This window comes from Vespa mandarinia, chromosome 10 (assembly GCF_050613455.1).
Source record: "Vespa mandarinia isolate Hongniang chromosome 10, ASM5061345v1, whole genome shotgun sequence".
Classification (NCBI taxonomy): Eukaryota; Metazoa; Arthropoda; class Insecta; order Hymenoptera; family Vespidae; genus Vespa; species Vespa mandarinia.
Genome location: NC_140819.1, coordinates 1370658 through 1392432, shown reverse-complemented (window position 1 = coordinate 1392432; position 21775 = coordinate 1370658). Strand labels below are relative to the sequence as shown.

Genomic DNA, 21775 nt, shown 5'->3' with positions numbered 1-21775 from the left:
AGTGATTGCGCCATCTAGCAGTGTAAGTCTGTAGTTAAAATTGTAGGTGATATTTTCTATTCGAATTAAAAAATGGCAATATCTGTATGTAGTAAATTTTTTTCTTAAACGATTATATCTCAGGAAAATAAGATACACATTACATTGAAAAACTTACATTTTATTTGTAGTCGTTTAGGTAGAGATCGTATATAAACACGCGAAAATCATGTATACATATTTACTAAAATATTTGTATACTATGTGTCTATATTACTTATAATAATATATTGAATTAGAAGTACGAAAACATAGTTATGTACAAGGTAAATATAGAAATTGATTGAAATGTTCAATTTTGTTTCTTATGAAGATCTCTCTTCCTCTTTTTTTTTTACATTTCAAACATATAAATTCAGTCGCTTCAAAAATGTTATTCCCGTTTTAAGAGTATAGATCACTCCACAACGAAGACATTTCCTGAGAATCTTTCCGTGAACTTCTATCAATACTATTTAAACTAATTATCAGCTTAATAAATATACATATGATTTACTATACTATTAAATACAGTCGTGTATTGCATACAAGTCCCGCAACCAAAACCCCAATTATCGCTTATGATCTCTTGTCAAAAATATTCAATATTGTCGTCAACAAAGATTGTACGGCACAATGATATGAATTATGATCGATGATAATTAGTAATTATTTAAACTAACTACTCTAAATGAAACTGATTATAATAGAAAAATATTATCAGTTTCATTGTAGAAGTTGGAACGAACGTAAATCGTTTCAAGATGGCTATCGAAGATCTGTCAAATGTTATATCTTCGGCAGCCATGTTGACAAAATCCGATTAATCGTCTCATTCACTTCTACGTGCAAGACTTGTATAATGTTTCCTGATGACAAGTTTTGCATGTAACCTGAGAGATTTATACTGTTCTTGGAAATTTACGAAAGTAGTGTATCATTAGCTAATGACTCAAAAAAGACGCAATGCTCTCGCGGAAAGATTGATGTCTTCGACTGGTAATTGCCATCGACTGTCCCAAAAATCATTCTTTCTGTATGCTAAATGTGTGCACATAGGTAGACGAGTAGCACGTTCACATCTTCTAGAAACCGACCAGTAAATGAAGTTCGCAGGACACTTATAAAAATATCCTTGCAAATTATCTCTACTGTCTCGTTTGCATTTATAAAATGTGTTGCTACAACCCTGCTGATATGGATAATGTCCAATGTTAGGACATAAAGGTTGCGATGAGACTTTCACCTGAAATAAGAATGTGTTAAATTAATAATCTATTAATGAAATGATGAATTTATTTCATTTTATGACTTTAATACGTACTGGTGTTATTGAATTTTCTTCCAACTTTCTGTAAAATCTAGCATTGGCACGAAGACCCGTACAACCTTGACTGGTTTCATTTTCAGGAAGACATTGAATTTTTTGCTCGTCGAAGATAGTATTTTCGGGACAACTTAAAACGAGAATCTTGATTTCCATATTACCTTCAATGGTACATTGGTAGAACAAATTACAATATCGCGGATGTTTACGGAATCCTGTGGGACAAATAAGAGTTATTTGTTCATCAGTTAAATTTCCAATAGGACAAGGTGTCACCATCGAAGGTTCTTTGGTTGTAGAAGTCGATTCATCTGATTCCGTAGTAGATCCCTCTTGTGTCTGTGTAATCGACTCTTGAGATTCTGTGGTGGATGATTCTTGAGATTCAGTAGATTGTTCTGAACTATCAGTCGTTGATTGTTCTTGAGATTCAGTTGACTGTTTTTGAGATTCTGTAGTAAATTGTTCCGTTGTTGATTCACTAGCAGATGCTTCTGATTGCGTCGAACTCATAGACGATTCTTCTGTTGATTCTATTGTTTGTTCAGTGGAACTTACTGTTGATTCAGTTGTTTGTTCAGTAGAACTAGTTGATTCTGTTGTTTGTTCAGTAGAACTTACAGTTGATTCTGTTGTTTGTTCAGTAGAACTTACAGTTGATTCTGTTGTTTGTTCAGTGGAACTTACAGTTGATTCTGTTGTTTGTTCAATGGAACTTGTTGTTGATTCTGTTGTTTGTTCAGTGAAACTTGTTGATTCTGTCGTTTGTTCAGTGGAACTTGATGTTGATTCTGTTAAACTTTCGGTCACTGTTGAAGTAAATGATTCAGTACTGGACATGGATGTAATTTCCCCGGAAGTTGTTTGTTCCGATGTCATCGATGTCATTTCTGTTGAAATTCCCGTGGTTGTAAATTCTACCATTGATGTTGTAGTTCCTGTAGACATTTCGGTATTAATTTGCGTTGTTGAACTCTCAGTGGACGAAGATTCTTCTGTTGCTTCTGATATTGTCGTAGATTGTGTTATAATATCATTACCAGATGAACTTGGCTCTGCTGCTAATGTAGTACAATCTCTTGCTGGATAGACTGATTCCGGATAATTACATGCGCTTATACTGGGATCGAATATAGTACTCGGTGGGCAATTAAAGTGATAGACGTTAAATCCTTTTCCATTGTTAACGCAACGATAGAATTTTTCACAGTACATTGGATGCGGATAAAATCCTTCTTCATTACAAACTATTGTATTATTAATTTCGGATGTCGTGCAGGGCGGTTTGACCATATTAGATGATTCTGTGTTTGATTCAGAAGATGAAACTATCGATTCAGACGGGGAAGATGAAATTGGATATGGCGGTTTAGAAGACGACATACTTTCAGTAGTTGATCCTGCAAGTAACTGCATATTTTCAGACTTAGTAGATGTAAACTGAACCTCATTCAAGTCAGAAGTTGTTGGTATATAAGTTGAGGAGGGTTTTATTGTAGTCTGTCCAGGTTTTTCATTAATAGTTGCAGGTGTTTTATTAGAATTAGTAGTTGAGGTAGAACCTTGTTCTCCTACTATTTCATTATTATTTATCATGCAGGAACTGACTTGTTCAATATAATTACATGTTTGTATACTTTGGTCCCAAGCAGTACCAGGACCGCACTGAAATTCATATCTTACAAATCCGGATTGATAACTGACACATCGATAAAACTTCTTGCAATCGTTAGGGTTTGGGATGAAACTTTCTGTATTACAATCCGACGTTCCTACTTGTCCAGTACTTGATGGAGTAGTATTTATCTGTTGTGATATAGTTGCAGATTGACCAACATCATTTGACTGTATAGTACTGACAGGAGGTAAGTATGAGGCTGATGTTACTTGTGATGTAACTTCGGGAGGTTTAGTACTAGAAGTCATTTGTGTACTACTAGTTACTTCAGAAATTGATGGTGGTAAATATGATGTAGATATAATTGTTGTTGGAATCATAGATTGTGCCTCATGATTAGTAGTAGTCGTTATTATAGTAGAACTAAAGATTGAAGATGTTGTACTTTCCATAGGTTTACTAGTACTTACTTCAGACTGTCCATTTGTACTTGATCCATTAATAAAATCTATTTCATTGATAGAAGAATTGGGTGTTGTCATGTCGACACCAGCGTTACTCCTACAATTTGGTACGTTGTAATCGTAATTACAACTTTGTATGCGGGAATCCCAAACAGTACCAATGGCACATTCAAAATCATATTTTATGAATTCATTGCTATCTTTTACACATCGATAAAATTTCTGGCAACTATCAGGATTAGAGAAGAATCCTTCTTTATTACATAGATCTGAATTACTTGGTATAACTGAGGAATCTGGAGTGGCAGAGCTGCTAGGTGTTTCCAAAGTACCAGGAGTACTAGGTGACCCAGGTAAACCAGGTGATCCAGGAGAGATGAGTCCGGTAGGACCTAGAGTTCCAGAAGTACTAGGTCTGTCAGTTGCTGTCGATGTTGCCGAATCTTCTGGTCTTGTAAATGTCGTAGTCGTGCCTTCTGTAGTCGTTTCCGGGGGAAGATATGACACTGAAGCTAGTGTTGTGCCTTGAGTAGGCCTGGATGTGCTTACTTGTTGCTGTTCACTTGAACTTAGAGGAGTAGAAGAGTCTATTTCATTGACAGAAGAATCAGGTGTTGTTAAATTCCCTTCAGCATTATTTGTACAATTTGGTACGTTGTACTCATGATTACAACTTTGTATCGTGGAATCCCAAACAGTTCCAACACCACATTCAAAATCATATTTTATGAATTCATTGCTATCTTTTACACATCGATAAAATTTACGACAATTCTTTGGATCAGGGAAGAATCCTTCTTCGATGCATACACCTGAAGTAGCCGATATAATAGGGGTATCTGATGTATCAGTGCTGCTCGGAGTTTCTGAAGTAACAGGATTTCCAGATATGTCTGAACTAGCAGGAATACCAGTGGTTCCAGGAATGTCAGATGTACCAGGTGAACCTGGTGTTTCGGGTGTTCCAGGAGATCCAGGTGAGCCTGGTGTTCCGGGTGTTCCAGGAGATCCAGGTGAGCCTGGTGTTCCAGGAGTACCAGGTGATGTAGGTGAGCCTGGTGTTCCAGGAGTACCAGGTGATCCAGGAGTACCAGGAGATCCAGGAGTACCAGGTGATCCAGGAGTACCAGGTGATCCAGGTAAACCAGGTGATCCAGAAGTACCAGGTAATCCAGGTAAACTAGATGATCCAGGAGTATTAGGTGACCCAGGTAAACCAGGTGATCCAGGAGAGATGGGTCCGGTAGGACCTAGAGTTCCAGAAGTACTAGGTCTGTCAGTTGCTGTCGATGTTACCGAATCTTCTGGTCTAGTAAATGTCGTAGTCGTGCCTTCTGTAGTCACTTCCGGGGGAAGATATGACACTGAAGCTAGTGTTGTGCCTTGAGTAGGCCTGGATGTGCTTACTTGTTGCTGTTCACTTGAACTTAGAGGAGTAGAAGAGTCTATTTCATTGACAGAAGAATCAGGTGTTGTTAAATTCCCTTCAGCATTACTTGTACAATTTGGTACGTTGTACTCATGATTACAACTTTGTATCGTGGAATCCCAAACAGTTCCAACACCACATTCAAAATCATATTTTATGAATTCATTGCTATCTTTTACACATCGATAAAATTTACGACAATTCTTTGGATCAGGGAAGAATCCTTCTTCGATGCATACACCTGAAGTAGCCGATATAATAGGGGTATCTGATGTATCAGTGCTGCTCGGAGTTTCTGAAGTAACAGGATTTCCAGATATGTCTGAACTAGCAGGAATCCCAGTGGTTCCAGGAATGTCAGATGTACCAGGTGAACCTGGTGTTTCGGGTGTTCCAGGAGATCCAGGTGAGCCTGGTGTTCCGGGTGTTCCAGGAGATCCAGGTGAGCCTGGTGTTCCAGGGGTACCAGGTGATGCAGGTGAGCCTGGTGTTCCAGGACTTCCAGGTGATCCAGGAGTACCAGGTGATCCAGGAGTACCAGGTGATCCAGGAGTACCAGATGATCCAGGAGTACCAGGTGATCCAGGAGTTCCAGATGATCCAGGAGTACCAGGTGTTCCAGGAGTACCAGGAGTACCTGGCGTTCCAGGAACAACAGTTGTACCAGGAGTACCTGGCGTTCCAGGAACACCATTCGTACCAGGAGTGCCATCAGTTCCAGTTGTGCCAGGTATACCAACACTACCTGGTGCTCCAGGCATTCCAGGAGAAATTGGTCCAGTAGGACCTAGAGTTCCAGAAGTACTAGGTCTGTCAGTTGCTGTCGATGTTGCCGAATCTTCTGGTCTTGTAAATGTCGTAGTCGTGCCTTCTGTAGTCGTTTCCGGGGGAAGATATGACACTGAAGCTAGTGTTGTGCCTTGAGTAGGCCTGGATGTGCTTACTTGTTGCTGTTCACTTGAACTTAGAGGAGTAGAAGAGTCTATTTCATTGACAGAAGAATCAGGTGTTGTTAAATTCCCTTCAGCATTATTTGTACAATTTGGTACGTTGTACTCATGATTACAACTTTGTATCGTGGAATCCCAAACAGTTCCAACACCACATTCAAAATCATATTTTATGAATTCATTGCTATCTTTTACACATCGATAAAATTTACGACAATTCTTTGGATCAGGGAAGAATCCTTCTTCGATGCATACACCTGAAGTAGCCGATATAATAGGGGTATCTGATGTATCAGTGCTGCTCGGAGTTTCTGAAGTAACAGGATTTCCAGATATGTCTGAACTAGCAGGAATCCCAGTGGTTCCAGGAATGTCAGATGTACCAGGTGAACCTGGTGTTTCGGGTGTTCCAGGAGATCCAGGTGAGCCTGGTGTTCCGGGTGTTCCAGGAGATCCAGGTGAGCCTGGTGTTCCAGGAGTACCAGGTGATGTAGGTGAGCCTGGTGTTCCAGGAGTACCAGGTGATCCAGGAGTACCAGATGATCCAGGAGTACCAGGTGATCCAGGAGTACCAGATGATCCAGGAGTACCAGGTGATCCAGGAGTACCAGATGATCCAGGAGTACCAGGTGTTCCAGGAGTACCAGGTGTTCCAGGAGTACCAGGAGTACCTGGCGTTCCAGGAACACCAGTTGTACCAGGAGTGCCATCAGTTCCAGTGGTGCCAGGTATACCAACACTACCTGGTGCTCCAGGCATTCCAGGAGAAATTGGTCCAGTAGGACCTAGAGTTCCAGAAGTACTAGGTCTGTCAGTTGCTGTCGATGTTGCCGAATCTTCTGGTCTTGTAAATGTCGTAGTCGTGCCTTCTGTAGTCGTTTCCGGGGGAAGATATGACACTGAAGCTAGTGTTGTGCCTTGAGTAGGCCTGGATGTGCTTACTTGTTGCTGTTCACTTGAACTTAGAGGAGTAGAAGAGTCTATTTCATTGACAGAAGAATCAGGTGTTGTTAAATTCCCTTCAGCATTATTTGTACAATTTGGTACGTTGTACTCATGATTACAACTTTGTATCGTGGAATCCCAAACAGTTCCAACACCACATTCAAAATCATATTTTATGAATTCATTGCTATCTTTTACACATCGATAAAATTTACGACAATTCTTTGGATCAGGGAAGAATCCTTCTTCGATGCATACACCTGAAGTAGCCGATATAATAGGGGTATCTGATGTATCAGTGCTGCTCGGAGTTTCTGAAGTAACAGGATTTCCAGATATGTCTGAACTAGCAGGAATCCCAGTGGTTCCAGGAATGTCAGATGTACCAGGTGAACCTGGTGTTTCGGGTGTTCCAGGAGATCCAGGTGAGCCTGGTGTTCCAGGGGTAGCAGGTGATGCAGGTGAGCCTGGTGTTCCAGGACTTCCAGGTGATCCAGGAGTACCAGGTGATCCAGGAGTACCAGGTGATCCAGGAGTACCAGATGATCCAGGAGTACCAGGTGATCCAGGAGTACCAGGTGATCCAGGAGTACCAGATGATCCAGGAGTACCAGGTGTTCCAGGAGTACCAGGTGTTCCAGGAGTACCAGGTGTTCCAGGAGTACCAGGAGTACCTGGCGTTCCAGGAACACCAGTTGTACCAGGAGTGCCATCAGTTCCAGTGGTGCCAGGTATACCAACACTACCTGGTGCTCCAGGCATTCCAGGAGAAATTGGTCCAGTAGGACCTAGAGTTCCAGAAGTACTAGGTCTGTCAGTTGCTGTCGATGTTGCCGAATCTTCTGGTCTTGTAAATGTCGTAGTCGTGCCTTTTGTAGTCGTTTCCGGGGGAAGATATGACACTGAAGCTAGTGTTGTGCCTTGAGTAGGTCTGGATGTGCTTACTTGTTGCTGTTCACTTGAATTTAGAGGAGTAGAAGAGTCTATTTCATTGACAGAAGAATCAGGTGTTGGTAAATTCCCTTCAGCATTACTTGTACAATTTGGTACGTTGTACTCATGATTACAACTTTGTATCGTGGAATCCCAAACAGTTCCAACACCACATTCAAAATCATATTTTATGAATTCATTGCTATCTTTTACACATCGATAAAATTTACGACAATTCTTTGGATCAGGGAAGAATCCTTCTTCGATACATACACCTGAAGTAGCCGATATAATAGGGGTATCTGATGTATCAGTGCTGCTCGGAGTTTCTGAAGTAACAGGATTTCCAGATATGTCTGAACTAGCAGGAATCCCAGTGGTTCCAGGAATGTCAGATGTACCAGGTGAACCTGGTGTTTCGGGTGTTCCAGGAGATCCAGGTGAGCCTGGTGTTCCAGGGGTAGCAGGTGATGCAGGTGAGCCTGGTGTTCCAGGACTTCCAGGTGATCCAGGAGTACCAGGTGATCCAGGAGTACCAGGTAATCCAGGAGTACCAGATGATCCAGGAGTACCAGGTGATCCAGGAGTACCAGGTGATCCAGGAGTACCAGATGATCCAGGAGTACCAGGTGTTCCAGGAGTACCAGGTGTTCCAGGAGTACCAGGTGTTCCAGGAGTACCAGGAGTACCTGGCGTTCCAGGAACACCAGTTGTACCAGGAGTGCCATCAGTTCCAGTGGTGCCAGGTATACCAACACTACCTGGTGCTCCAGGCATTCCAGGAGAAATTGGTCCAGTAGGACCTAGAGTTCCAGAAGTACTAGGTCTGTCAGTTGCTGTCGATGTTGCCGAATCTTCTGGTCTTGTAAATGTCGTAGTCGTGCCTTTTGTAGTCGTTTCCGGGGGAAGATATGACACTGAAGCTAGTGTTGTGCCTTGAGTAGGTCTGGATGTGCTTACTTGTTGCTGTTCACTTGAATTTAGAGGAGTAGAAGAGTCTATTTCATTGACAGAAGAATCAGGTGTTGGTAAATTCCCTTCAGCATTACTTGTACAATTTGGTACGTTGTACTCATGATTACAACTTTGTATCGTGGAATCCCAAACAGTTCCAACACCACATTCAAAATCATATTTTATGAATTCATTGCTATCTTTTACACATCGATAAAATTTACGACAATTCTTTGGATCAGGGAAGAATCCTTCTTCGATGCATACACCTGAAGTAGCCGATATAATAGGGGTATCTGACGTATCAGTGCTGCTCGGAGTTTCTGAAGTAACAGGATTTCCAGATATGTCTGAACTAGCAGGAACCCCAGGGGTTCCAGGAATGTCAGATGTACCAGGTGAACCTGGTGTTTCGGGTGTTCCAGGAGATCCAGGAGTACCGGGTGTTCCAGGGGAACCTGGAGTGCCGGTTGTTGGAGGAGTACCTGGTGTTCCGGGAAAGCCAGAAATGACAGATGATCCAGAAGAACCAGGGTAGCCAGGTATTTCAGTTGAGCCTGTTGTTCCAGGTGTACCAGGAGTCCCTGTTGTTCCAGGTGTACCAGGAGAGCTAGGTGTTCCAACTATGCCAGGAGTACCTGATGTTCCTGTTGTTCCAGGGGTTCCAGGTGTACCTAATGTTCCAGGGGAACCAGGACTGCCAGCTGTTCCAGGAGTACCTGGTGTTCCGGGTGTTCCTGGGGATCCAGGAGTACCTGGTGTTCCAGGAGATCCAGGAGTACCTGGTGTTCCAGGGGAACCAGGACTGCCAGCTGTTCCAGGAGTACCTGGTGTTCCGGGTGTTCCTGGGGTTCCAGGTGTACCTAATGTTCCAGGGGAACCAGAACTGCCAGCTGTTCCAGGTTTACCTGGTGTTCCAGGAGATCCAGGAGTACCAGGACTGCCAGCTGTTCCAGGAGTACCTGGTGTTCCGGGTGTTCCTGGGGATCCAGGAGTACCTGGTGTTCCAGGGGAACCAGGACTGCCAGCTGTTCCAGGTGTACCTGATGTTCCAGGAGATCCAGGAGTACCTGTTGTTCCAGGGGAACCAGGACTGCCAGATGTTCCAGGAGTACCTGGTGTTCCGGGTGTTCCTGAGGAACCAAGAATGCCAGGAATGCCAGCTGTTCCAGGAGTACCTGGTGTTCCAGGGGAACCAGGAGTGCCAGCTGTTCCAGGAGAACCTGGGATGCCAGATGATTCAGGAGATCCAGGGTAGCCAGGTATTCCCGGTGTTCCTGTTATTCCAGGTGATCCAGGAGTACCTGGTGTTCCAGGGGAACCAGGACTGCCAGCTGTTCCAGGAGTTCCTGGTGTTCCAGGGGAACCAGGAGTACCAGCTGTTCCAGGAGTACCTGATGTTTCAGTAGAGCCAGGAATGCCAGATGATCCTGGAAAACCAGGGTATCCAGGTATTCCAGCTATGCCTGGTGTTCCAGCAGTACCAGGAGAGCCAGGATAGCCAGTCATTCCAGCTGTGCCAGATGTACCTGATGTTTCGGGTATTCCAGGTGTTCCAGGAGTGCCTGATGTTCCAGGAGTGCCTGATGTTCCTGGTGTTCCTAGAATTCCCGAATTATCAGGTTTAATATCATTACCTGATGTACCACTGTCACCATTCCAACTTCCTGTATCACCATTCCATTGTCCTCCATTATCTCCTGTATCTCCATTCCATTGTCCCCCATTAGCTCCTATATCGCCATTCCATTGTCCGCTATCTGTATTGCCATTTTCTTGGCGTTGTCGGCAGTCATCTCTAGTAACTGCCCAAGCATGGTTGCATCCTTCGATCTTTGGATCCCAAACAGTTCCTATACCACAAGTAAACTCATATTTTCGTAATATTCCAGCACCTTCGTCTACACATCTATAAAATTTTCTGCAGTCTTGTAAGTCAGATAAATATCCATCAGTAGTACATTGTACTCCTCCTAGACCAATCGTCTCATTTTGATTTGATTCAGGTGTTGATGGCTGAGTAGTTGTTGAAAATTCGGTACTAATATTAGATCTTCTCGTAGTCGTCCAATCTTGGGTAGTTGTTGTAGCCTCTGTTGTAGTGGTTGTTGTAGCTATATGTGTACTATCCGTCATTTTAATAGTTGTTGTGGACGTAGAATAAGATGGGTATGAATCCATACTGAGATTTTGAATATCAGAATCTATTTCATTCTCAAATCTACCACATTCTGGTCGTTCACTATCATTTGGATGAATGCATATATTTCCTTTTTCTCTGGAAAATACTGTGTCAATTCCACATTCGAACTTAAAGATTGTCAAAGGATCACCATTGCCTTTATCGACGCATCTGTAGAAAACTCTGCAGTCGTGTGGATCAGGATGATAGCCTTCCTCAGAACAGGTGAAAGGGATATCACTTTTTCTATATTGATCTTCATAAATCTCATGGTGTTCTGAAACAAAACACTTATATTGTGATATCATATCCAATTTAATTACATTTTTAATATCTTTCTTTCTTCAAACAATTTTTTATTCAAAGTTCGATTATTTCTAGAAATCCAGAGCTACTTAGATAACATTTTTAATTTTCGGATAATTCATATTATATACACATAAGATCGTCAGTTTTTGATTTTACAAATGTAATAAAAAAACAGGACTATGATTATTTTGAAAGTTTTATTAAGAACTCAGAATCTATGTTCTGCGGGAGTAGATCAAATAGAATCAACATGACACGTTGGCTCCTTTCTTGTTTCCAGTAGCTGAGGCATGCAGGATACGAAGTATATTTTTCACGACTTCGCTATATATCCAAGATTGTGCGTCTCGGATGGAACCAGTTTGACGGCAAGAGTAACAACAACAACAGTGGTGATCGAGACGAGTAAAGGCAAAAATAATAGGAAAGCTCGTTTGCGTTCAGCACCCATCTCACGTGTAACCCATCCAGGGCCGTAATTGGCCATAGGTACTTAACGAACGAGTCTTCTTCTTCGTAATAGTGAAATAAGAGCCCTTAATATGGATCCAGTGATTAAAGGTTCAGGCCGAAAACGTATTACAATTTAAATTCATCGAAGTTCAGAGAATATTTTAACGCCTCGTTTAAAACAATTTACATGCACGAAGAAGAGGTCTTAGTGTTTTTTCATTTAGAGGGTGTTAAATCTATGAGATAATAATATAATGATGCTAAAAGATTGATTTATGTGTGTAGGGTGATTCATAAATTGTTCCTCGAAGTAAACTCGAAGTCTACTCAAAAGAGAACGATATTAACGATATGGCTAATATCTCACCTGCTTCTGCAAATGTCAAGATAAGGGCTATCAAAATATGCAGAATTTGCCGTTTCGTCCACATTATTCCAATAAGATCGAACCTAAAACAAAAAAAAATAAGAAACTAATTATTTTTTTTCGAATGGAAGATCATGCGAAAAACGTTATTGTGCAGTCGAAGTACTGTTAAACTGAAAGGTTCGGACGTGACATGCGAGTCATTCGTCTGGTCAACTCTTTTTCTAGAACACAAGGTAAGAATTTCCTTAAATAAGAATTTCGCATAAAGAACGCTAACGATAAGCATATGTACAGTTACTCCTACGTTCCGATTGGCACAACTCCAAGAGAAAGAAGCTTCTCTCTTTCGCTAAAAGACATTACCAATCGAGGGATTCTAACTGTTGATTCGCATGACCTTGCAAGTTGCCGGAATAATTCTCTCGCATATCATCTACCGTGCTGATCGGCTGAATCACGATTCAGTTTCGAAGTGATAATCTCAGTAAATGATTTCATGTCTCGTATTTTGAAGTGTACACGATGGTCCGCGTGCGCGATCGTCAAATAACCATTTGAATAAATCATTGGCATTATCTACGTGTACAGTTATACATATACCTATTGGGCGTTCTCGTGATGATTTCCGGACGCTCCCACTTAATACAAATTATAAATTTAAGGTAGAGGAACGTCGCACAGAAATATTCAGTTTGAATACTGTAAAGACTTGTTCGATGATCTTTTAAAGATCAAGTTTCGTCTTACCTATCAGGTAAGATGTTCTTCGTCTGATCGAAATATCATCAATTCAAATTCATTAACAAGAAAATTTTTTATTACTTAGCCTCGAGACAAATCTCAACGAGATTTGATCACGCTCTTAATGATCTCCCGATCTTGTTAATGAGCGTTTCTCCGAAATTCCTGCTGCGATCGCCAGGAGTACCTTTAGCAAGCACAAACTTTATTCCGATGCAAGTATCAACACCGATATCCTGCACGTGGACTCCGAGTCCGCAATTCCTGTTGGTTATCGAGATGGAAGTCACAGGAATGGTTCACCACCACCCTTGTATTTCTTTCTTGATCCACGATCTGCATTGGTACAACGAGAGAAAGAAGAGGCATACCACATTGGCGGGTAACGTCATTGGCGGCGATCTAAATGTTCCTTTTGGACCACCAACTTCGTCTTTAACATTCTTTGATCATATATAAGAATAAATAATTTGATGATGTATAATACGTTCGTGCGATTGAGGCTAATTTTAAGAGAAAAGATATAAGTGTAAATAAGACATTATATCTTCGTTTATTCCACCGATTAAATTTTTCAATTATTTAAATAGAGATTTTTTTTTATTTTAACGGAGTCATTTTATGAGAGATGATAATCGAATATTATTTTTTATATAAATGAGATTTTTTATTTGAACAGATTCAAGATTGAAGTTATAAAATTTCGTGTGTCTTGGGCATACTATAATATAACGATAATATAGAATCAGAGAGAATAGTAGATCAGAGAATCCCTGTGGTTTTTCTTTCTTTCATTTGATCCAAGTGAAATTAACTACGACATGTCAGTTAGCAGTTCTGAATCCGTAGGATGCAATTTGTTCTCCGTCTCCCTAGGTCGCCGCCAATGGAACTAGTTGCCGCAGGAGATGCAACCAAGTGTACTCGATCTACTGCCATAAATACGGTCCACTATACCAAAGAAAGGACGAGAGAAGTTCTGGCAGCATCTCTCTTAACGAATTGTAACCATCATGATCTACTATATTGCCTGTGTAATACGAATTGATATGATCCTTTAAATGAAAATAATATATTCATTTTCTAACGAACGAGTATCAAGTTTATGTTTTATTTTCAAATCAGATATTAAAATAGAAATGTAAAAATGTTGTAGATAGAAGAAAATTATTAAAGATGTAACTGAGAAGGCTTAATGCCGTATATTATATATATATTTTTTTTAAGTTTAAAAGCTTCACTTATCTTAATTAAGGTCTTATTGTCAGATACAAAAAAAATTTTTCTTTTCTAGAAGTCTGATATAACGTAATCGTAGAATCGGTTTTAATTTCACACTAATGTTTGCATTTTTGTTTACTTTCGCGAGCGTTCCTTGGGAAAAGTCTTTCATAAAATTGTCTTTGTTATTTAGCATAGAACTTATTTTCAATGTAACCGTGATATTGGAAAAGTAGTTATATCGTAAACCGGTTTTAGATTCTATGCTCTTTTTAGCTATACTTTCTTATGTAATAGGAGAACGCTACTGTATAAATGGAATATTTAGAAATTATTGTTTCCCCTCTATGGTATGCAGGAAAGCGATTGCATCTATCTCTGTAAACCATGTTTCGAATAAATGAGTATCTAAAAGCTCGCTTTAATCTTTTCCTTTCTATCGCCATGTCCGTTTTATCTAACAATCTTTAAATCGCTCGAATAAAACAAAATGTCTAATGTTTTTATTATACAATTCTGGATTTTCTAAGGTATTACGAAAAGAAAAAATAAAATAAAATGAAATAACATCGATCGAAAGCTTTGAGAAAATGTATTACTTAGGTCGACCTTATTGTTAACTTATTGTATTCGTGATGAAGATCAATTTATCAATCGAGGCTACGAGGAATGAGGGTGAAACGACCGTGCAATACGAGAAAGAGAGTGAAAGAGGAGCCGGTTAAAAGGAAGAGGACTCGAAAGAAAGACCATGCAACCTCATTCTCTTGTGATTCTATCTTAAGATTGGGATGAAGGAACGAACTCAGAGATCGTGGGAGCATGCTGACGTAATCCGAGAATGCAAATTCAACGGTGTTTCCTGTAACATACTCGAGTAAGAGAGAGGATCCCAAGGTTCCAACGACATTACCGGCGTCTTGGAAGTTCAATGTCAATGCTAATTCTCAACTACTTATACTTCGTTTGACGATTCTATTCGATGAGAGTCAAAAAGAAAACATTGGGATTTCTCCTTTTTCCTTTACAATCCTGTCTACATACTTCGAATGCGAATTCTTTTTCTTTTTGCAAATATGTTATGAAAGAAACTAACACAAGGTTTTAAAGCGAAAGTTATGAAATAAGATCGAAAAAAAATTGTTATGAATAAAGGCATAACTTAAGAATGCGGATTTACGTTTTCTTGAAGTATTACTCTAGTGAAAGGAGACGAAGTTCGATAACGTGATCGTTGAAGTATTCAATATCATAATATCATTTTCATTGATGAATTTATTCAGAATTCTTTTAATTTTTTTTTTGTCGGATAACTAATTTTCCTAGCATAAAAGTATAGAGAATACAGGTTTAGCAAGTTGTCTAGTTCCGAGTCAATGACACGAGCTGCAACGACGATTGCAAATTACCATTCATGACTACTGGATTGAACGCAAAAAGGATCCAACGATTATATAGCTATCTTATTTTAAGATCCTTCGTATTCTTATGTTTTTATTTCATTTATGATCACAAATATTGTTATAACTATATTTAATTATTTAATTCATAATTTTATAAAACTGTGTTTCAAATTTTCGAATTGATATAAAAAACAAAAAATTAGTTTCAACATTGTGCATTCTGTTTGCAAGGAACAATGCACGTTACCGCATAGTAGGAAAATTCTCTGAGGTTATTTACGAGATCGTATCCGTGAATCGAGAGCATAATTCGCCTGGGATAATCTCGATTTGTATTCAAGAGACGGAGATTGTATCAACGGGTCTGTGGTCTTCGCGACGCAGAATGTTTCATTCAAGAGTAGGATGGTACTTCACCCAAATCGCACGGCTCCTCGTAATGTGGGTCGATATTTCGATGAAACGGTTACCAATTTGCTTATTCGATAACATGATCTCACGATGGTATCTTGCGATATCTTTAATATTTCAATGCTAAGCTAAAAAAAATGTTTCGATATAATTCTTTTTAAATACTATAAGGATAAAACTATTATTAATAATAATAAGTATAAGACCATACGAAATTTATAAATATAGTGTAATTGGATACACAAGACGAGGATTGTACACCATGACCGTGTGAGCGAGTAATGACAAGTCATGAAAGCATTACACGACTTATTTATAAACCGATTCAGACAGGTCTACCACCTGCCGTTGCGATCGAAAGAACCCGAAGTGGTCTCGAAACGTCTCAAGGACGACATGCTTCTCGCATCTCAACTCTTCTCGTGCAATTTACTCGACCGACCGACAAGTCTTTATTTTTGTTCCTTATTCTTCGATTTTCCGAAGAAACCTTCGTTTTTCTGAACACTTTGAAAAGATTCCATGCAGAATAACTGATACGAAAGGTAAATAAAAAAATTTCTTTTTCTTTAAATAATAATGGTCGTTACCTAATTATTTAGTTCCTGTTTTATCAATGTTTATTATCATATCGATTGAGTATAATTTTCATATGTAGGAATGAATTAGAAAAAGAAAGAAAGTCATAAAGGATAAATGCGGAAGAAATGCTGGTGAAGATTTCAAATGATCTTAGCTTCGAATTTTTTCGGAATGCACTCCTCTAGGAAGTAATTCTTATTTCTGATTTCTTCTCTCCTCGAAAGGGACGAAAATGGTACTACGTACATTATTTGCAACGGTGCTCGAAACATCGTTTTACCTCGCAATTATTATCGATAATTGCATGCTTCTTGGTCGCTTGCAACCCATGATTTTCTACTTTCGTGAACCTACCAAAAGGAAGTTCGTTCTGCTGGAAGGAGAGAAAGAAATTTGGCTTGTACCGGACCATGATTATTCGAATGATTTAATTAACGTCATACGATCCTTCATCATGTTTCTTACAAGCGAAGTCATTGACTCATAAAAAAGAACTGGTATTACTATCATTTGAAACAATTATAATATGCCCGTGCCCTTCAAAGACTTCCTAACTTTTAGTCGATTCTCATCCCACCAAGCGAGAATGCTAATTCGTTGCTAAGATTTTTATGAACGATTACTCACAGGATACAGAATTTTTCTAATTTCCTAAGCCACCAATGTCACCCACCATCAATGGAGACAAATTTAAATGCCTTTTTCGGTATATATAGGTAGATATTTTTTAAATCGAAACGTCAAAGACGGTACGATTATTTTTATAATCATCATTTTTGTAAAGGAAAGTTCCATATACGAGTTGCTTTGATTTCACGATAATCGCAGGTGGGAAGATGTGTATGTCACTCATCGAAAGCTTAGATATTAGTTAGAGTTAGAAAAAAAAGAAAATAACGTGATAAACTTTGGATGAAGAGAAAAAGAGAAAGAAAAAAAGATCTTAACGTTCGATACGTTCGACCTCGAATTACAAGCGATTATTGGAATTCTCCACGTATCGATGGTAAAAATCAATATAACGATTGATTGAGCATGTTTCAAGAAGTTCCCATTTATAATACTGCATTGATTTTTCGCTTTAACATTTCGCACGAAAGAAAATGGGAAAGCCTTCGTGAAAAGTTGAAATGTTCTACGAATTTGGACAACTGTGTAGGAAAACAACCAAAACCGGTTCGGTGTTACGATCGTATGGAAATATTCGAAATCACACACCGTTATTCGCATTATTTATATAATTTCTCAATAGAATTCCACAAGAAAAATACGATTAAAACAGTACGGCCTAATTTATAAATAATTTTAGGTCGCATTAAAAAAAAAATCTTCCATTAAATATTTCTAATTTAATTAAAACCTTACAAAATTAATATCCAAATTGAATTGATAACTATTTGAAGGTATCGATCAATCTGATGTTAGATAGTAGATCCTCGATAATAAATCTTTGGATCGACATGATCGAATTTATTTGGATTAGATTGAATCTAGCCACAGTGAAACGTGTAAGAGTTAAAAAGAAAGAAAAATTGATGAAAAACTTAATCAAATTGATTTTTTTTAAGTCAATATACATACATACATATATATATATACAGAATGTCTGATCGAAATTGCAATAGATCAAAGATAGGGATGCGAAAGTATGTGAGGATATGTAGGATCAGACTTGCGTTTGCGCTTATAATCTAATTGAGATCTATCAAGACTACCTGATGCTACATGACGATGCGAATCCACTAGGTTGGTATCGTATTGCACACGATGCAACTTGGTACAGTGAACCTAAGATTGTTATGATGGCAAATACGCTGCCATAAGCGCAGCCTTGCCGTTGAAAGTTGCAAGGTCGTTTCTTCTCCCTCTCCATCGTTTTCATTTATGAATCTTTCCATCGTGAATGTATCTCTCCTGTTCTTATTGACAATGGCGTCAGATTGAAGCTAACTTGTTGAAAGAATCTGATATACGTATTTACGTTCGAACTTATTTTCTTTTTCTTGTCTTTATTCGATACTCAGTAATATCCTCAATCAGAGTTCGACGACTTCAAGATTTAGGTAAGTCGTAACAGTTGCATACGATGTGATTAGATTTGACAAAATCAGGTCATGATTGAAATACGTAAAGAGTAATTTTAAAAATATTCTGAAATCGACGATTTTAATGGTTAATAGACATGAATTAATGACGTTAAAATTAATAACACAGTAAATAAGTATTATAAAAAGACAGTTTCCTGAAAATACTTTACAAGTCAAATGTAACTAAGTGGAAAATTTTTGATCGTTCGAAACAATCTTATTGTCCTGATACATTTAGAACTGTTATTTCGGCACCACTGCGAAGAAAAATATCTTATCTATAGCTCATTCACTAATTTTTTCGGAGAAGAATCAATGTTTCATCTAAGTATATTTACATTCTCAGTGGATTGCAATTAAAGGGATACTTGGAAAGTGCCTGCTCTCGCGAGCTCTCTTTCTATTCACTTGCTACTATCTTCGCAACCACCAGCAACAGACGAATCGATCTTTTCCTTTTTCCAAGCCCTTTTTTCCTTTTCGTTTTCAGGTTCTCTTCCACCACAATCACGCTACGCCGCATTAACCATGTATTCTTCATCATACGCGTCTTCGTACAGGTCTCACCGCGCCAACCGGTGAGGGTTCAAGGATCTCTCTATTCCTTCTTCTTCTTCGTCCTTCATCGTTGACCTCGTCGACAATTTTCAATGGAAAATGAGAAAGCCAAGAATGGTGGATAAATGTTAGTAATACGAAGATTGGGCACGTGCCAACCGATATTTCAAAGTTCGCGCCATATTCGGCCGTATTTTAAACGAATGCTTGTGAGAATCGATTATCGTTGGAAGGACGTTCGGAAGGATCGTTTTCATGTATGTACCATATCTGTTCCTGCGTTCGTACATCAATTTTTCTTCACTTTTTTGAATCTTTAACAATGATTTCTTCGATGATGACCAAAATAGGAAATATAATGATCCACGATTAAATGAAAAATATTATTTCTTCATGGTCAACTACAAGATAATTCATGCTAATTGTAGTACCATGAGATGCACGTAGAAAGCATCCTGAATTTCGTTTGTAAAAATTTTTCGTAGTATGTTCGTTCTGTTCTTAGTACTTACGAGGTGCTGACTAAAAAGGGCCGAAAAAGTTTCACGTATGTCCAGTCCTCGTACATAATGTATCTCAGCGCCTCATGACATTGTTTTGCCGGTTGTTTCGTTTCTTAGCAAATACTTTAAACAGTGGCGTCGAAGTTGTGGTTGTTTCTTGAACATGTGTCTAATACTTAGGTATAATTTCTTCTAAGAATTACTTTTGTTTTATTACTAGCAAATTATCCTTTCTAAGATTTATCTATTAATAAATATTATTACAGAGAAATTAACGGGGAAATAATCGTAATGATGCAAGATTGGCCTATTCAAAAGTAAAAAATATTTAATTGTTCAATATATCATATAATTCTTTTCACAAATTGAAAATATTCGAATCTCATGTAGAAGTTAAAAATCAGGAAAATTTCAATTAAAAATGAAAACTAAGATAGTATGGTTGACGCCACTGGGCTTAAGGACGCTGCCATTTATGGATCACAAAGTGCTCTCAGAATGATCGTGACGAGACAATGTCGAGGACGGGCATAAATGTATATATGTATAAGTGGAATCGGCGTTTCTCTCGCGTAGTTCAATGCCAAGATCGATCGATCGGTTTGTTTCGAGCGAAGCATTCGAATCGCATTCGATCCAAATACAGACCCGATAACATTCAGTTTTCGGTCGTACGGGTGTGACAGGAATCACAGATTGGATTGTGAATTTTTCGGCTTGGCACGTTTGAGTCACGGACACCTTGTCAAATTCGTAATCCCGCCTTGTAACGAGGTGAAACGGTTACGTGATCATCCTCTAGCTTGTCGAATGACATCGATCTATGTTTCGCGATCATTGCGGAAACAATTTTCAATGGGTCAACGACGACTAAGTTTCATTGCTCTTTTTTATTTTTTTCTCCTTTTCTTCTAATCGACAGGTCATTGACGTCTGTTCCTCTATTTTTTTAATTTCCCACGTAAATGAGATCATGACGATTATAATTCAGGAATCACGATTGATTTGGAACGGATAAAAAAAACAAAAACGAACCTGTGTGGACCCTCGTCACTGTAGACCGTCACTGTACAACGTCATAGTTGTGTAATTGGCGCGAGAGATGAATGAAAAGCAAGGATCGATAAAGCATCGTCCAATTCAATTATAGATGTCGAGTCCTCGAACTTCGATTATTCATTGCATCATAATCAGTTGGCCAACAGTACACGTTCGTGGGTTTTCCTAAATCCATTAGGTGTCCCCGGACGTTCGAAATTATGCTAATTTTGCATCCTTATATATTTGACAAAAGAAATTTTGTTTCCCAATTTCGGAATGTTTCAAAAAGATACCAAGAGTGACATATCGAAAACACTAAATGATTTCTTTTTGTGTATTATTTTCTTTCATACGCTGGATGTAAAATTGTTAAAGATTCGCGTCCACTGATTGTTGTTTGTATTTCGGTCTGAATCATTCACGCATAACATTCACCGATAGAGAAAACGGGATGTGCATTTAAGATTGATGCAACTTCCATTGAGCAAGTTTCGATCTTCCGCAGAGAATAGATATTCCTCTTACTTCGTAGTTGTTATGCGATCGAATTATTTAAGAGTTTTCAAAATGTCAAGGCGTTAGAGGAAATCTATGCCGGAAATGATCACGAAACGTTCGATAGTCCATGCAATCACTGACGAATTCCAATACTCTACGGGAAAGCAATTTGCATTCGTGTCGAGTTTAAGAATCTAACATCCTCAAGAAGGTAATAAAAAAAAAAAAAGAAATTCACGAGGTCTAGAAAGAGTCATAAAAGAAAAAAATATTAATAAAAGATTTATGATAGACATTCTCGAATTCTTTCGATAGATTAATTAAAGATTCGATACCGTTGCGAAATGTTCTCATTAAATTCGAAACATATAAAACGCGCTGCGTGTGATCGAGGAAGGAAGATTTATGACTCGCGTAACACAAAACAAAACTGATAGAAAACAACAAAGAGAACATAGTTGAATTTATGATACTAATGATTATTTGTGTAGTAAACGATTCATAAATTAATTTTAACGATCGATTAACTCCGACCCTTACTATAATCTTTCAACACGGTGTTCGAAAAAGTCGTTTGGAAAACTAACTAAATAGATCGATAAATCACGATAAGTACTTACCTTATTGAAAGGGAAGATACTCTTAGAGAATATAGATCCTAACTCCTTCAACGATGATCTATAGACTTCTTCCGCATCTTCCGTAATCTCTATAGCTTTCCTTTAGATTATTCGATCTTCGGAATAAATTTCCTTCTTCATTTCCAAGCAGAAACAAC

At 38.8% G+C, this 21775-nt stretch overlaps 1 protein-coding gene and 1 long non-coding RNA gene across 4 annotated transcripts; one reads left to right on the top strand and one right to left on the bottom strand.

Moving 5' to 3' along the window:
• Nucleotides 1-158: 158 nt before the first annotated feature.
• Nucleotides 159-21775, bottom strand: LOC118444754 (uncharacterized). 3 transcript variants are annotated; one of them, XM_085659966.1, is made up of 5 exons: nucleotides 21618-21775; nucleotides 11950-12032; nucleotides 1933-11097; nucleotides 1343-1902; nucleotides 159-1264 (listed from the first exon to the last, which is right to left on the bottom strand). In XM_085659966.1, exons 2-5 carry the CDS (start codon nucleotides 12011-12013, stop codon nucleotides 971-973), a joined length of 10083 nt encoding a protein of 3360 aa, XP_085516092.1. In that variant the 5' UTR covers nucleotides 12014-12032; nucleotides 21618-21775; the 3' UTR covers nucleotides 159-970. The 3 variants fall into 3 exon arrangements, with proteins under 3 accessions (XP_085516092.1, XP_085516093.1, XP_085516091.1); XM_085659967.1 differs by having other exon boundaries at nucleotides 1343-10239; nucleotides 10315-11097; nucleotides 21618-21769; XM_085659965.1 differs by having other exon boundaries at nucleotides 1343-11097; nucleotides 21618-21769.
• Nucleotides 10588-13181, top strand: LOC146872692 (uncharacterized). The gene is made up of 4 exons (XR_014982674.1): nucleotides 10588-11618; nucleotides 11868-12185; nucleotides 12615-12706; nucleotides 12779-13181. It is a non-coding gene; the product is annotated as an uncharacterized LOC146872692 (long non-coding RNA).

What these genes read in the sequence shown, in the direction of transcription:
- LOC118444754 (XM_085659965.1), bottom strand. Translation starts at nt 12,013, where the DNA reads ATGTGGACGAAACGGCAAATTCTGCATATTTTGATAGCCCTTATCTTG. An exon ending in CTTGACATTTGCAGAAGCAG is followed by an intron (nt 11,098 to 11,949) that starts GTGAGATATTAG and finishes GTTTTGTTTCAG; the next exon opens with AACACCATGAGATTTATGAA. An exon ending in AAGAAAATTCAATAACACCA is followed by an intron (nt 1,265 to 1,342) that starts GTACGTATTAAA and finishes TTCTTATTTCAG; the next exon opens with GTGAAAGTCTCATCGCAACC.